This window comes from Electrophorus electricus, chromosome 24 (assembly GCF_041902795.1).
Source record: "Electrophorus electricus isolate QZ-2024a chromosome 24, ASM4190279v1, whole genome shotgun sequence".
NCBI lineage: Eukaryota > Metazoa > Chordata > Actinopteri > Gymnotiformes > Gymnotidae > Electrophorus > Electrophorus electricus.
The window spans coordinates 11,128,171-11,143,434 of NC_137520.1; the positions used below are offsets into that span (position 1 = coordinate 11,128,171).

The 15,264-nt window shown below is 44.6% G+C and overlaps 2 protein-coding genes across 10 annotated transcripts in view; one reads left to right on the forward strand and one right to left on the reverse strand.

Moving 5' to 3' along the window:
- The window catches only part of noc2l (NOC2-like nucleolar associated transcriptional repressor), a 22,601-nt gene extending 18,898 nt beyond the window's left edge, over nt 1-3,703 (reverse strand). The window contains exons 1-4 of one of the 5 annotated variants that reach the window (XM_081706859.1): nt 3,570-3,703; nt 1,596-1,693; nt 646-768; nt 17-200 (exon numbers count right to left, since the gene is read on the reverse strand). In XM_081706859.1, coding sequence (XP_081562985.1) covers nt 17-200; nt 646-768; nt 1,596-1,615 — 327 coding nt within the window. In that variant the 5' untranslated portion in view covers nt 1,616-1,693; nt 3,570-3,703. Of the gene's footprint in view, nt 1-16; nt 201-645; nt 769-1,595; nt 1,694-2,217; nt 2,236-3,540 lie in introns of those variants that run through there. The other 4 variants (XM_081706858.1, XM_081706860.1, XM_027014524.3 and 1 more) reach the window with 4 other exon arrangements.
- klhl17 (kelch-like family member 17) lies at nt 1,721-14,149 on the forward strand. 5 transcript variants are annotated; one of them, XM_081706862.1, is made up of 14 exons: nt 1,721-2,146; nt 4,374-4,686; nt 7,236-7,503; nt 7,973-8,035; nt 8,829-8,950; nt 9,412-9,633; nt 10,984-11,100; nt 11,233-11,446; nt 11,576-11,720; nt 11,984-12,151; nt 12,333-12,421; nt 12,690-12,763; nt 13,215-13,396; nt 13,588-14,149. In XM_081706862.1, the coding sequence occupies exons 3-14, from the start codon at nt 7,290-7,292 to the stop codon at nt 13,814-13,816; spliced, it is 1,839 nt and encodes a 612-aa protein (XP_081562988.1). In that variant the 5' UTR covers nt 1,721-2,146; nt 4,374-4,686; nt 7,236-7,289; the 3' UTR covers nt 13,817-14,149. The 5 variants fall into 5 exon arrangements, with proteins under 5 accessions (XP_081562988.1, XP_081562989.1, XP_026870328.1 ...); XM_081706863.1 differs by lacking the exon at nt 4,374-4,686; XM_081706864.1 differs by lacking the exons at nt 1,721-2,146; nt 4,374-4,686 and adding an exon at nt 4,845-4,975.
- The last annotated feature ends 1,115 nt before the right edge of the window (nt 14,150-15,264 follow it).

Sequence of the window (15,264 nt, forward strand, 5' to 3'; positions counted from 1 at the left end):
GTAAAGACAGACATACCTCGAGCTGAGAAGGCAGTTTGTGGTATTTCTCTTCTTCTTCATCTTCAGAACTGTCCGAGTCAGCAAAATTCAGAAGCTTCTCATCATTCTCCTGCAAAAACTTGAAGAACTCTGGATCGTTGTGCTTTAGCCTGGACAACTGTGCTTTGTGCTCAGATGCTTGGCCCCTCTTCTTTAAACTACTAAAAACAGAGAGAGCAAACGCTTTAGCGACTCTCTGTTATTCTGCCGTTACGTCGTGTGCCGTGCTCTAAAGATCAATTAGGGAATCTAAACCAAAGCCCATTTCATATACTGGGCCAAGGAAGTCAGGGCTAGAACATACGTCATATGAAGTATCACAACAGCAATCGATGACTATGACACAATGTGAGCTGTAGATCTGTTGGTCAAGAACTTACTATATTTTTATAATAAATATTTTTACCGACAACTACCCATGAGCAATGCCACATTCCTCCCTCTCTACCCCCCATTGCACAGTTTCCCCAAAAAGCTGCTCTTTCTAATTGCAATGTCACTTCAGTCATATGTCAAAAATCAGGACCATTATGAATATATCGGTCATCCGGCAACTCAAGAAAATAGTGTGCTCTCTTTTTCCATGATAACCACAATCACGCTTACCTCTCCTGAAGTACAGACTCTTTATATTCCGCACTCTCTTGCGGTGAGGCCCCTAAAGAGTCCTCTCTCTCCAAAGCATCAAATCCAGACAGGAACTCATCCACACTGAGATCCTCTAACTTCCTACAATGCATACACAAACAATGTGGCTGAAAAGAAGCGACCAGCCATTAGGGCACAATCAAGATCATGCACCGGGAAATTCTTACATTTACCAAAATTTAGACGGGCATAATCTTACCCCAAAAACCCTCCCACATTTTCTTTGCGGCACAACCACAGTGAGTTTTTATTACACAAAAGCTGGGGTATCAAATCAAGGTATATGAGTAATTACTAACAGAGCCCATTAAAAGGCCCAGTCAGGGAGTGACACACATCTATAGGCGCAGCCTGCAACAGAACACAGTACAAGACGTACACACAACCGCTGCTCAAGGAGAACTACCTTTACCATTACACATTTTACAAATTCGGCATCACTTTTACACTAAGTGTTTCATTTGGTCTTCTGTAGTTAAACATATTGTTGTTCCTGTACGTTTTAAAGCATACGTATAGAATATTGGCACAGTCCAGTGTGCTGCTCTGCCATTCGTCATGATGCATCCATCCGGCTCAGTTAGCTGGCTAAAGTTAGTTTACTGGCTAAGAGACTATCTGAAGAAATATCTTTTGTATAACCATCCTCTTTTTAACATTGCTGTGGTGCAGTAGAACACTAAAGCATGAATTAGCTGATAACTCAACTACTGTGCGTTAGCTGGACAACCGGCTAGCGCTTACGTCCTGTTCCTAACTAGCTACTTAAAACGCTCATCGCCCAGTCAGCCAACCCTTATCTTAAATGACATTATTCTCCGAAATCACGACGCCATTTGCTTAAATGGCTGACTGACGTTTAAGAATAAATGCGAAAGAAATGCAAGCTCAAAGAAGACTTAGCATACCTCTTGTTTTCCCGAGCCATGCTTGACCACAAACGTGCTTGTGGACGCAATACCCACAATGCCTCGCGTCTAGTCGGTTGGTCTTGTGTTTCACATTGCTTGATGTCGCGAAAAAAAATAAATATAAAGAAAATAAAATTACCCTTACAATTTAACATATGACACACTCATTCCGACTAGCCGAGTGCATGCACAGCCGTGAGTGTTTATTTGACTGAGTAATTCAACTCATTTAATTTGGTAATTTTGGTGACGACAGTGAGATTCGTGAAACATGCGTGTGGACTGACGTGCAACAGAAAAATAGTTTTGTTTGACAAAGCAGTGAAAACACAAGCGAGTGAGCTGTTGTGAGGGGACATGTAGCTGGATATCACACGCCAGTAGTGTAATCTAGTGTATTACTGTATAATTACCCTCCACCGACAGAGACGTGTATTTCTAGGTAGAATCAGCCATTGAGGCATCACCCTCTGTCGTATATAAAACTGGAGAGAACTCTTCACAAAAAGAAACCTACGCTGTCGGTTAGACACAGACGCCGCAGAAAGGTGAGTTTGGGTCTGGTGCTGTTTTAAGACTTATACCTAGTGTTCATTAGTTTTAAAAGAATCACACTTACCCAGTGTTGAGTAGTTTAGAAAGAACCAGTCACCCAGTGTTGAGTAGTTTAGAAAGAACCAGTCACCCAGTGTTGAGTAGTTTAGAAAGAACCAGTCACCCAGTGTTGAGTAGTTTAGAAAGAACCAGTCACCCAGTGTTGAGTAGTTTAGAAAGAACCAGTCACCCAGTGTTGAGTAGTTTAGAAAGAACCAGTCACCCAGTGTTGAGTAGTTTAGAAAGAACCAGTCACCCAGTGTTGAGTAGTTTAGAAAGAACCAGTCACCCAGTGTTGAGTAGTTTAGAAAGAACCAGTCACCCAGTGTTGAGTAGTTTAGAAAGAACCAGTCACCCAGTGTTGAGTAGTTTAGAAAGAACCAGTCACCCAGTGTTGAGTAGTTTAGAAAGAACCAGTCACCCAGTGTTGAGTAGTTTAGAAAGAACCAGTCACCCAGTGTTGAGTAGTTTAGAAAGAACCAGTCACCCAGTGTTGAGTAGTTTAGAAAGAACCAGTCACCCAGTGTTGAGTAGTTTAGAAAGAACCAGTCACCCAGTGTTGAGTAGTTTAGAAAGAACCAGTCACCCAGTGTTGAGTAGTTTAGAAAGAACCAGTCACCCAGTGTTGAGTAGTTTAGAAAGAACCAGTCACCCAGTGTTGAGTAGTTTAGAAAGAACCAGTCACCCAGTGTTGAGTAGTTTAGAAAGAACCAGTCACCCAGTGTTGAGTAGTTTAGAAAGAACCAGTCACCCAGTGTTGAGTAGTTTAGAAAGAACCAGTCACCCAGTGTTGAGTAGTTTAGAAAGAACCAGTCACCCAGTGTTGAGTAGTTTAGAAAGAACCAGTCACCCAGTGTTGAGTAGTTTAGAAAGAACCAGTCACCCAGTGTTGAGTAGTTTAGAAAGAACCAGTCACCCAGTGTTGAGTAGTTTAGAAAGAACCAGTCACCCAGTGTTGAGTAGTTTAGAAAGAACCAGTCACCCAGTGTTGAGTAGTTTAGAAAGAACCAGTCACCCAGTGTTGAGTAGTTTAGAAAGAACCAGTCACCCAGTGTTGAGTAGTTTAGAAAGAACCAGTCACCCAGTGTTGAGTAGTTTAGAAAGAACCAGTCACCCAGTGTTGAGTAGTTTAGAAAGAACCAGTCACCCAGTGTTGAGTAGTTTAGAAAGAACCAGTCACCCAGTGTTGAGTAGTTTTTAAAAAAATGAGTAAATTTTCTGAGTAAATGACAAAGCACTTTTGTAACTGCCTTTTCTGCTAAATTCCGTAAATATAAAGTTACCTAGTGTTCAGTAGTTTTTAGAGTCGTACCTAGCTAGTGTTCAGTAGTTTTTAAAAGACTCGTACCTAGTGTTCAGTAGTTTCTAAAGTCGTACCTATTTTTAAAAGAATCACTAGTGGTCAGTAGTAGAAATCCACTTGCATGTAAAAAAAACAAAAAACAAACAAACCCCTTTTGTTGTACGTGTATGTAGACAAATACAGTACCTAACCTAGGTTAGCTAACCTGAGTTTCAAACCCAGACCCATTCGCCTCTTAACGCTTTTGTTCAAGGTTTGAACATCCAAACCCATTCTCCTTTCCTATCTTAACGCCTTTTTTCAAGGTTTGCCGACACTGCGACTCCGCTGGAAAACCGTTAGAAAGTCATTTTTCAAAAGTCATTGCGAGACAGTTAACGCTAGCTCTTTAGCTACTTCGCTCACTAAAATAACGACGGAGAGTTATCGTCAGTGTTACCCAGGCAACTATCCAGGCGACGGGCATGTTCACTACCTGTATCGCATTATGTGCTACAGTACGGTTTGGCTAAAAAGAGCCAGCTGTCACTTGGTAAATATCCGCTATCTGAGCTAAAATAGAGAAATATCTAGCTAGGTATCCCAGCAACGAACTAGCTAGCTAAAAAAAAATTCTGTCATAAAGGTCGTGTCTTCCAGTAAATGTTCCTGCAGTCTAAGCGATATAGACAAAAAAAGGTTCAGATTTCCAGAGTGCTGTATACAAGACAGACCTCCAATAGTTCACTGATTTAAGGTGGACTTGTTTCCCACCGCAAAAGGCACCGAGCGAGGCGGTGTTGCTTTCTTTTCACGGACTGCACTGACCCTATCCGTGACAAATTGCTGTTTTGGGGAGATTATTTGAATTGGTGCCTAATTGTTTTTGTTATCTGTAGGTCACAAGGCTAACCCTCCGGGTAAGCCTACCTTAAAGTTTGATGTCATCACCTGGCACTCTTGCGGTTTGCATTTACGTCAACAACACACAGACCCCAAACTAGGGCTTTCTACATTTTTTATATGTCCTACACGGTCCAGTGGTTGGACAGTACAGTACATGCTGGACCGAACCTGATTCATCACGAGTTGCTCCCCTAAGAGGGACAAAAGGAAGGGACCGGATAAAACGAGCAGGCATCCATCGTAACATCTAACGCAGTATTCCCCCGAGGATTCTCGCTGGTGGCTGTGTAAACCAAAGGGGCTTGGGTGAGTAAAACTGCAGGAACATGTTCTCGGTTGTTTGCAACGGGAGCGCTGTGCATTTGTATTGTAGCCTGGAACAATGGGCAAGAGGGGAGACCGTGGAGCCGGGGGACATGCAAAGCCCTGGAACTGCGTTTCTCCATGTCAAAGATTTTGAGGGGCGTACATTTATGCTGAGTCAGATAGAAGGGTGTTGGTGGCAACAGCGATTGGCATGGTAACGGGTCAGCTTGTCTGCATCGTGTGCTAGAGGAAACAACAGCTGTGGCCTTAGTCTGACTGCTCAACAGCTGTAAGTGCCATACTCTTGTGCTCCAGGTTCTTTATGCAATGCATCGTTCATGTTTTATCAGGTTTCACTGAGCCACATCAGTCATTTGTAGCCAAAGTTTTATCGGTCCTTGAAACATTTAAGCTCATGACACCATGCTTGTAGAGATCTTTTCAAACAATTAGTGTTATTTGCTTCTGTCAAGTGAAAAGGATATCCACAGCAAGGAAGGTAATAATGCTTGTAACATATTTGAGACCGTACATATCTTTTCTTCGTTTCCAGACTAACTTTGAATTCTTACTTCAAGGAGACATAGAATCCAATTTCTCCAGCGTTGCTGGAGGAATAAATGTGTGCAGCTTGTGGAAACCCACCCGTCATTGATGTTTCCACTGAACATGTATTTGGAGCTCTTATATTGCTATAAAATGATAGTGTCATTCTTAAACAGAGTAACCCACAATCCTTCGACCTTATGGATATGACTTATTGAACAGTGGTGCTGCTGTATGCTGGAAAAAATGATGAAACAGGTGCCTTAAGAGTGCTATTTGGAAATAGGATATTTCAGTAAGGAGTACTTTAGCCCAGTTGGTTATCTCTTCCTGTCTTCCAGTAGGAGAAGGCCTCCCTAATGTTTGCTGTGATCCACGGTAGAGCAGAGGATATGAAATATGAAAAGCTCAACAGACACGTGTTTGGCTGCTTACAGGTGCTATGGCTCTGGTCTTTTTTCTGGTGCATATGTTGGTTTGGTACATAGGCTTATGGGACCCCCCCCCCCCCCCCCGCCCCATCCCATACATTTGGTCATATAAAATGATAAAATACACATTCATGAGTTGTGGCTACTGTGTCTAATTGTAAAATATGTCATATCACAAAATATGACATTGGACAGGCTTGAAAAATGGCCAGTATTTTTCAGAGCCTATAAAAAAGCCATGCGATTCTCTCCTGGGTGATTTTTATCCCCCTTATATACAGCCCACATGGACATGTAATTCACAGTGATAATACTGGCTTCAGTTTTATGCTGTTTTCAGTCTTCAGCTTGTGTGTTTTTAAATTGTCAATTTATACTGTGATACTGTGAAACTGTGATATTTTTAGACTAGGTCATCATATTGGGAAAATTTCAAACTGTACCACACCTGCTTGTGACAAAAGCAGGAATACTACTATAATAATAATACCAATGTTGGCCACTAAATCTGCAAGATATAAAGCTGCTTATTTTAAAGTGATGCCTTTTTGTTAAAACCTGATGGCTTTTGTATGCAACAAGAAATTATTGTTAAGGACCTTGATGCTGGTTTACCATATGGTGCAACCCAAGGTACATCTCTAAAATGTAACATTGTCCTTAAGAAATCTATCCAAACCATGTTAAGCCTACATGATCTAGAGAAACTAGACCAGGATATGCTTCTATGACATCTACATTTGACTCTTTTGATGTGTTAGTGGGCTAGTTGCTCTGTTGTCTCATTAAACAAACATCAACATGATGCACCATCTCACATGCTTACCAGCAGAGTGTGTACCTCTTATCTTGTACAATTTACATGTCCTTCCTATGACGTTCTGCACGGTTCTGCTTTGTTTGGGAGGTTTATAAGGCTTGATGGTCTAGCTTTGGCACATCTTGCCGATGTCATGAAGTCCTGCTGGCCATCCTGACCCCTTTGTTCAGCTGAAGAAACCTCATTGCTCATCCCTAGGACCAATCGCATCTTAGCTGCTGGATCTTTTTTGTATTATAGCTCATCCAATCAGAAAAAGAGTATTTATAATTATTATAATGGTTATAATTGTAATTAGCTGGTTATAATTAGCCTGTTTCAGTCACTGAACAGGCACGCATGCAGTGCACTGCAGCTGTCAGGTTACATACCGCTGTCACCTGATATTGCTACTGTTAGTGACTGAAAGGGATTTTTTCCACCCCAGCTGTCTTATCGAGTAGCAAGAAAATGTCTGGCATGGTTTACTGCTTTTCATCTGCATTCAGCTTAAATGTCTATGTGGCAAGATGTACTTCTCACAAATGATTCACAATAGCACCACCTGTTGGAAATCACTCTTGACTGCTGTTTTATAAATAAATGACGATATATCGTGATATATACGAAGCCTCTGCTTGAACTGGCAGTATATATACTGCTAGTTTAAGCAGAATCTTCGTATATCATCCATATATCATCATTTATTTACCATTTATATCTGGATGGGGGTCAGGGGTGGTTGTGGGTGCTGGCTAACGATGTGCCTGCAGTTGCAGAGAGTGAGGCCCCGGCAGCAGGAGCAGCAGGCCCCAGAGTGCAGCGCCATGATGGAGGGCGGCATGCAGCTGCTGAACCGCGACGGCCACAGCATCTCGCACAACTCCAAGCGCCACTACCACGACTCCTTCGTGTCCATGAACAGGATGCGCCAGCGCGGCCTCCTTTGTGACATCGTGCTGCACGTGGCCAGCAAGGAGATCAAGGCGCACAAGGTGGTGCTGGCTTCCTGCAGCCCGTACTTCCACGCCATGTTTACAAGTAGGTGTTTTCCGTCTCTGCGAAATGTGAAGACTTTTGGATTCTTTTGGTCAAAGATGGATAGGTTACATTCCCCTAATGCGTTGGCTAAAGGCGTCTGCTGAGCACTGCGCCTCCCTTGTTCCTCTAAATGCTTTTGTTTATTTTGTCATTTCTGTCCTTCGTTCTTTCCCATCTGACTCAGCCTTCCCAGCTAATGCAGTCGCACTTTAATCTCATTTTTATAAAGGATTTAATGTGACACGACAACAAAACATTTGTCACCAGTTGTGCACGTTGGAAACTCCAGCAATCCTCCAACTATAATGTTCCAAAGCATTTTAGTTATGTTAATACCAGTAACTGCATATCAGACTCACTGTTTGTAGGTATTTCCTGCGTGTATCAGCACAGCTTCCTGTAAAAGCCCATCCTGCATTACATCACTTCCTGTCCTCCATGCGCTATTCTCTTCCTTTTCCGGTCTTAGGTCAACAGGTGCCACGTTTTTCCCATTTGCCCCCCTCACTGCAGCTCAGGCTAGAGTGTGATGGTATGTGTCAGGACAGTGTGGGCAGTATTCTGCCGTTACTCTCTTCTGAACTTACCATACACCAGCAGAATTAACCACTAAGATATCCGCTGTTAATGCCATTGCATCTTAACATTGCAAAGTGGGGCTCAGTTTCCCAAAATCATCGTAGTGTTAAGATCATCTTGAATATGAGAGAGAGAGAGAGAGAGTGTTCAATGTAACACCTTTCTACCATTTTAAAGATTATCTTTGTTTTACGATGCTTGGGAGAAGCCCATCCCGGTTCAAAGCGGAATTCCATCCTAAGAGACATTGCTCAGTCACTTAATCAATAATCTCATGTGAGTTGTTGAATGTTAAATGGCTTTGAACAGGATGTGTTCAGTTCAACAAGTCTAATAAAAGGCTAATAATCTGTATTGAATAAAACATGTAGGGCCAGTCTCCTAGACCCAGACTACGCATTAGCCTAGATGGGAAAGAATTTCCATTGGTAATTCAACCATGGAACTCCTCTAGTCCAAGATTAGACTCGATACATAGGCAATATATATTTAAAGTACAGTGACAAATACTGGAAAATGTAAACATGGATAGAATTCCTCATTGCTGACTGGGCAGAGTGTAATAATATGGCATCTGAATATGCTCACCTAATCATGCTTGTGAGTTTTTCATTTATTCTGAATGTCAGGCTTTATTAAAATAGTGCTGTCTAACTGTCTGCCAAACTGACCCATTAACTTAAAACTGCAGCTGCAGGAAAAAAAAACAAACCCATTTGGTGCAGCGTTTGTATGCGGTTGTGCAGATGAGATGTCGGAGAGCCGTCAGACCCACGTGACTCTGCATGACATGGATCCACAGGCGCTGGAGCAACTCGTGCAGTACGCGTACACCGCTGAGATAGTAGTGGGCGAAGGCAACGTGCAGGTACACAACGCGTCCTTCTTAATGACACGTAGAATGTCTGTAATTCGGCAGTAGAACTAGAAGCCAGGCTAATTCAACATAATTCTAACTCATTCACCTGAAGTAACAAGCGTGTTGGAAGCAGAGCAGCATCTGTGTAGCTTGTACTCCCTAATGAATAGAATTTGCTGATGCATACATGTTATGCGTCATTTAATGCCATTGTAATGTCACTTATAGGGTCATACAGATACACTGATGTAGACCTTTGACCTTCCCAAACTGACAAGTGTTAAAGGGTCAACTTCACTTTTTCCTCACCGGAAATGTTATAAACTCTGACATTCCTAGCATCTGTGTGCAAAATCGGCATAGCCCCCCCCAACCTTCAGTGAGCTCAGTGATGATACGGGACCGTGCCTGTAAGATCCTCTCCTTGGCTGATCTCCGGCCCTCTCGGTCGTGCGCGTGGCGCGTTGTAGACCCTGCTGCCGGCGGCCAGCCTCCTGCAGCTGAACGGGGTGAGAGACGCCTGCTGCAAGTTCCTCCTGAGTCAGCTGGACCCGTCCAACTGCCTGGGCATCCGCGGCTTCGCCGACACGCACTCCTGCAGTGACCTGCTCAAGTCGGCCCACAAGTACGTGCTGCAGCACTTTGTGGAGGTGTCCAAGACGGAGGAGTTCATGCTGCTGCCACTCAAACAGGTGAGGAGGAGCTGAGGATACGCATGCCCATGAGGGTACAGGACTGCCGAGGTTAAGGAGCACAGGGATCTGTAAATGGTGTGGTTCAGGAAGTAGAAATGGCTAATGGCCTACCTCTCAAGTGTTATCCCAGGGTTGTTTTAATCTTGCCTCTGTGTACTTCTATGTTTTTCTTATGCTTATTGACAGCAGAGAAGCTAGTGAAAATACTGATTTGTATACCGTGTATAAAAATGTGTATACAAAACTTGTATAAGTTTAAGGACAGTCTGCCTCCAGCGCCTTCTGATTGTGCTCGCTTGTCAGACTGGTTGAGCAAGCAGCCAAGAGTTCTCGTCGGCATCCTCCCGCCATGGGCCGCTGTTACGTTTACTCTTACATTTCCTGTTCCTTTTGCCCATCTTGCCTTTACTTTAAGCACACACGCGAGTGCTCCCGATCTGACCTCGTCTCAGATCTCTGGAGCTTCGCTCTCTTGGCCATTGCTGAATACAGCGCTTCCTCTGCCAGTGCTGATGAGCCAGCACAAATACGCGCCGCACCACGTCAAGACCACGGCTGAGCTGCAGGTTCTGGCGTGCTAAACGCTGGCTAAATGCTGGCAGAGATTGCTTTTTCTTGTTCTTCGGTGTCTTGACTTTTTTTTTTTTTTTCATCTTTTCCTTTTTTTCAAAGAAAATGCTTCTTTGGAATAATCTGAGTAGTGTTGTTACTGCTCAAAGTTGAGAATTCTCATTCTATGACTGAAAGGCTCTTTAGTTCCCTTTTTCCTAAGTCCTTTTTCCTAGATCCGTTTTAGGCGTTGATTAGCGTGTTCTGTGAGTGACAGAATGTGATTCTGTCTCCCTCCCCCTCCTTCTCCTGCCCGTATTTTACAGCAGTTGTTACTGGCTTGGTGCCGCGTCAGCGGTGTGTAATTAAACCCTGTGCCCACTGGGCTATGAAGGTTGCCCCTAATTTAGACCTGGGAAACGTGGGTTTGTTTGCTGTACACAAACACACAAACTGTGTGCCTTAACAACGGCCCCATATACTCACCTACATGTGTGTGCATGCGCGTGTGTGGTGTCTATGGATTAGCTGAAGGCAAAAACACACTCTTTTATCTTGACCTTACCAGGAGCCCATCAGAGCTTCCCCCTTCAACTGGTGGTAGCTCAGTGAGTCATGTATGTTTCTTGTGGGATCCTTCACAATGACTATATTAATGCATGATACAAGTTGGATAATTCTTTTGTTCTTAATGAGCAACGTGCCTGTCGAAACTGGCAAGTGCCAATCAGCTCTGATGACATGTACGTACACCTGCATGGTGCGGTGACTCATGTTTCATGCTTGCGTGCCTGGTAGGTCCTGGATCTGATCTCTAGTGATAATCTGAACGTTCCGTCAGAGGAGGAAGTTTACCGGGCTGTGCTGAGCTGGGTTAAGCATGACATCGATGCCCGGAGGCAGCACGTTCCCCGGGTGAGTCCACGTACCTGTCTGCAGTGAAGCAGGCACCTTTGGTCAACCAAAGATAATTTGCTAATTATCTTTTTGATCTAATTTGATAATTTTATAATTTCCCCCCCTCTGACACCCCCACGCCACCCCCAGCTGATGAAGTGCGTGCGCCTGCCGCTGCTGACGCGCGACTTCCTGATGAGCAGTGTGGACACAGAGCTGCTCGTGCGCCACCACTCGGAGTGCAAGGACCTGCTGATCGAGGCTCTCAAGTACCACCTGATGCCCGAGCAGAGGGGTGTTCTGGGAAACAGCCGCACGCGGCCCCGCCGCTGCGAGGGCGCCAGCCCCGTGCTCTTTGCTGTGGGTGAGTGCGGCCCGTTCTGATCGCGCTGACATAGCATGCTTGCAGGAAGAGCGTTGGTGCAGCACAGGTATGAAATAGGAGGAGGTTGTAGGTTGGAGGTGATGTGTTGCCCTTTGTGATGTCTTGCAGGTGGAGGCAGTCTCTTTGCTATTCACGGAGACTGCGAGGCCTATGATACCCGGACGGACCGGTGGCACATGGTGGCGTCCATGTCTACGCGTCGGGCACGAGTCGGCGTCGCTGCTATCGGCAACAAGCTGTATGCTGTGGGCGGGTAAGCAACCTCTTATCCCCGCTCCTTCTGGTTATTAGCTCACGGGGAATACCCAACACGGTGGTACAGCCGGTGCAGTTTTTTTTTTTTTGTTGTCTGCCTGAGCATGAGTTGTCACGTCGTTATGCTTCGAGGCGTTTTCAAATGGGAGAATCGGTAAAATCAAAGTCTGGTGTAAACCGGTCCATTTGACAATGGCTATGTATTTCCCAGTGGAAATTGAACTGAAATCGTTGCGCGATATTTTGACGCACCCCTTTCAGGTATGATGGAACCTCCGACCTGGCCACTGTTGAGTCGTATGACCCTGTGACTAACGGCTGGCAGCCTGAAGTGTCTATGGGAACGAGGAGGAGTTGTTTGGGTGTGGCTGTGCTCCACGGCTTGCTCTACGCTGCTGGAGGCTATGATGGGGCTTCCTGTCTTAACAGGTAGGAAGATCTCAAGGGCTGAGAAAATGAGGAATTATCATGAGAGAGAAAGTGTTGCTAGTATGGTCACATTTTCACAGATGACTGGAAAACTTATGCACCTGAAACATTTGGATGTATTTGTTCTGTAGTTGAAATGGCGACTACGTTTCTTAGTTGTCTTAACTGCTCTAACCCCCAGTGCAGAGAGGTACGACCCACTAACTAGCACCTGGACCTCCATCGCTGCCATGAGCACCAGAAGACGATACGTCCGAGTGGCTACACTGGGTGAGCCCCTCGTTCAGAATCCTCTCTGAGTAACCTTCCGTGGAAAGGCTTGATGTCCGTGTGTATGAATGACATCACCAGCTGTCTGTCTGCTTCATGCAGGAGGTCGCCGCTTGTGATGTGAGAGAGGATCGGTTTCACTTTTTTATTTGATGAAACGTTCCTCAGCGTACTGGCAGTGGGCTCGCGTCCACCATGTGAAAAGGCCACATTGTAAGCGGGCTTCGGTATTAATGAAACCCATTTGTTTCTGCCACTCTGGCTACAGATGGCAGTCTGTATGCGGTTGGTGGATATGACAGCTCTTCACACCTAGCCACGGTGGAGAAGTATGACCCACAGGTACTGCACTCGCTTATCCGCTAGTAAACATGACAGTGTTATACACATAAGGAAATATTTGCCATTAAACAATACAATATTATAGGTAAATATCCTCCAGTAAAGATTAAAAGTAAATATCCTCCAGTAAACATTACAGCATTATACATATAAAGAAATATTCAGCAGTAAACATTACAGTATTAGATTGGCATCTTCTGCATGGACTTTCATGACTTGGGTTCACAGTGCCATTCTGCTCCAGAGCACTGTCCTGCCCACACACATTCATATAATCAATACTTCATGTTCCTATACTGACTAATTATGGGCTTTTATCAGGGTGTTAGTGGGCGTATTACAATTTTCAAGGATTCAAAAGCTGGAGGTTTTACTGGTGTTTTTTAAAAAAGACATTACCCCAAAGCTGTCTTTCTTTGTCATGATGTCTCTGTCCTCCCTAAATGTTCAGACCAACACGTGGGCCGCCATAGCCAACATGCTGAGTCGCCGGAGCAGCGCCGGCGTGGCTGTGCTGGAGGGGATGCTCTACGTCGCCGGTGGCAACGATGGAACCAGCTGCCTGAATTCGGTGGAGCGGTACAACCCCAAAACCAACACCTGGGAAGGTGTGGCACCCATGAACATCCGCAGGTAAGAGTCCCCAACTCAAAACACGAATAATCAGCAGCTTCTAGTACAGTCTGTAGCTGACCTGTTCACAAAGTGATCCTCAGGACACAAACAGTGGTGGAACAGAGCCCAAGCCCTGTCGCTGGGTCTCAGCCCAGCCGCCGTGTCCCTGTGCGGTTTGACACGCGCGTTTTCTTCTCTTCCTGCCACAGGAGCACCCACGACCTGGTCTCCATGGACGGCTGGCTGTACGCCGTCGGCGGCAACGACGGTAGCTCCAGCCTGAACTCCATCGAGAAGTACAACCCGCGCAGCAACAAGTGGGTGGCGGCATCCTGCATGTTCACACGGCGCAGCAGCGTGGGCGTGGCCGTCCTCGAGCTGCTCAACTTCCCGCCGCCATCCTCTCCCACTATGTCTGTCTCCTCCACCAGCCTTTGACAAAGGGTGAAGATGCGGCTGAGCTCCGGCGGCCTGCCCTGTGTGGCCAAGCGGCGCAACTGCTCGGTCTGAGCTCCGGAGGAAGAGGAGTGTTACCGGGAGCCACAGTGCCACCTTTCTGCTGTAGTAACACTGTGGCATTGTATAGAACAAAGTGAGATTTTAAAAAAAAATATATATATATATAAAATGGGAAAAGAGAACCCACACACTTGCTCTCCTAACCCTAAATTTTGCACTTCAAAGCTTGAAAAATGTGGAATCCTGTCATGTCACTCAGCCATTTTGCAGTCACTTGTGTATGAAGAATACTGTAAAAAAAAAAATCTTTTTTTTTTTTTTTTTTTTTTTGGGGGGGGGGGGGGGGGGAAGAGATTCATAATATTGCAATAATATATTTAAAAAATACTTAGGAATGTAGTTCCAACATCAGTTGATTGGTTCTGCCATGCATGTTTACTGAAATTTTGTCTTGGCAGAAGAAAAACATTGTAGTGCTGCTGTGCCACACTAGGTGGCAGTAATGCGCAATGCCGCCCGATTACGCCATTGTGCATGAGTGCACAGAAGCAAGAGTTTTCACCAAGCGGTTTCTGGACACATAAAACAAAACTAAGCTTAAATGGGGTCAAATAAGTTTGACCACAGAGAAAATGTTGTGTATTTTCTTATCTATTTATTAAATGTAATATATAAAAATGTGATACTATTACAGAGATGTTTTCTGACCTGCAGAAGGACTATTGCTGTCTTTGGAAAAGGGATATGTATCTTATTTACATATCAAAGATGGTAGAGAATGCGTGAGTTTGGATTATTTGAGAAAATGGAGGATGTGTATGATTTGTTTAATTGCCGAGAGAATTTTATTCAGTGCAGGGATTAGGGTTTGACCCAGTGGAAATATTGGATCCGGTTCAGTTTCCACAGCCATGTAGCTGAAGCCTTTGAGAAATTAATCACCTATATGACTGTATCCTTAACTGTCACAAGTTTCTGTTACTGAGGAAGGAAGACAGAGTAGAGTGTTCAGTATTCGGTTAATAGCCATACTGAAAGTGGATGTGGCCTACTGCCGCATACTGCTGCAGGTTCACATGCTCCCAGTGGCGTGTCTGTGTTGAGAAAGACTAATATATACACAGATCTCAGTAATTACACCTGGACATTATACACGCATGACACATCAAGTCATCATATTGTGGTTTGACTTAAACCCTGGCTGAACTTCACCTTTACCTCACAGTAGCACTTGTGTAGAGATACACACATTGCCCAATCGGGTTGACGGTAATGTGTATTTGAAAATCTGTTAGGAATACATGTCTCATTTCAGAACATTGTTTTTACAGTGTTGGAAGGCTTCTATCTGGTCTGCGTGTATTTTATACGTATATGGTGCTGAGATGTCACAGGTATTTGTAGCTACCTATGCGTTTGTCCTTGGA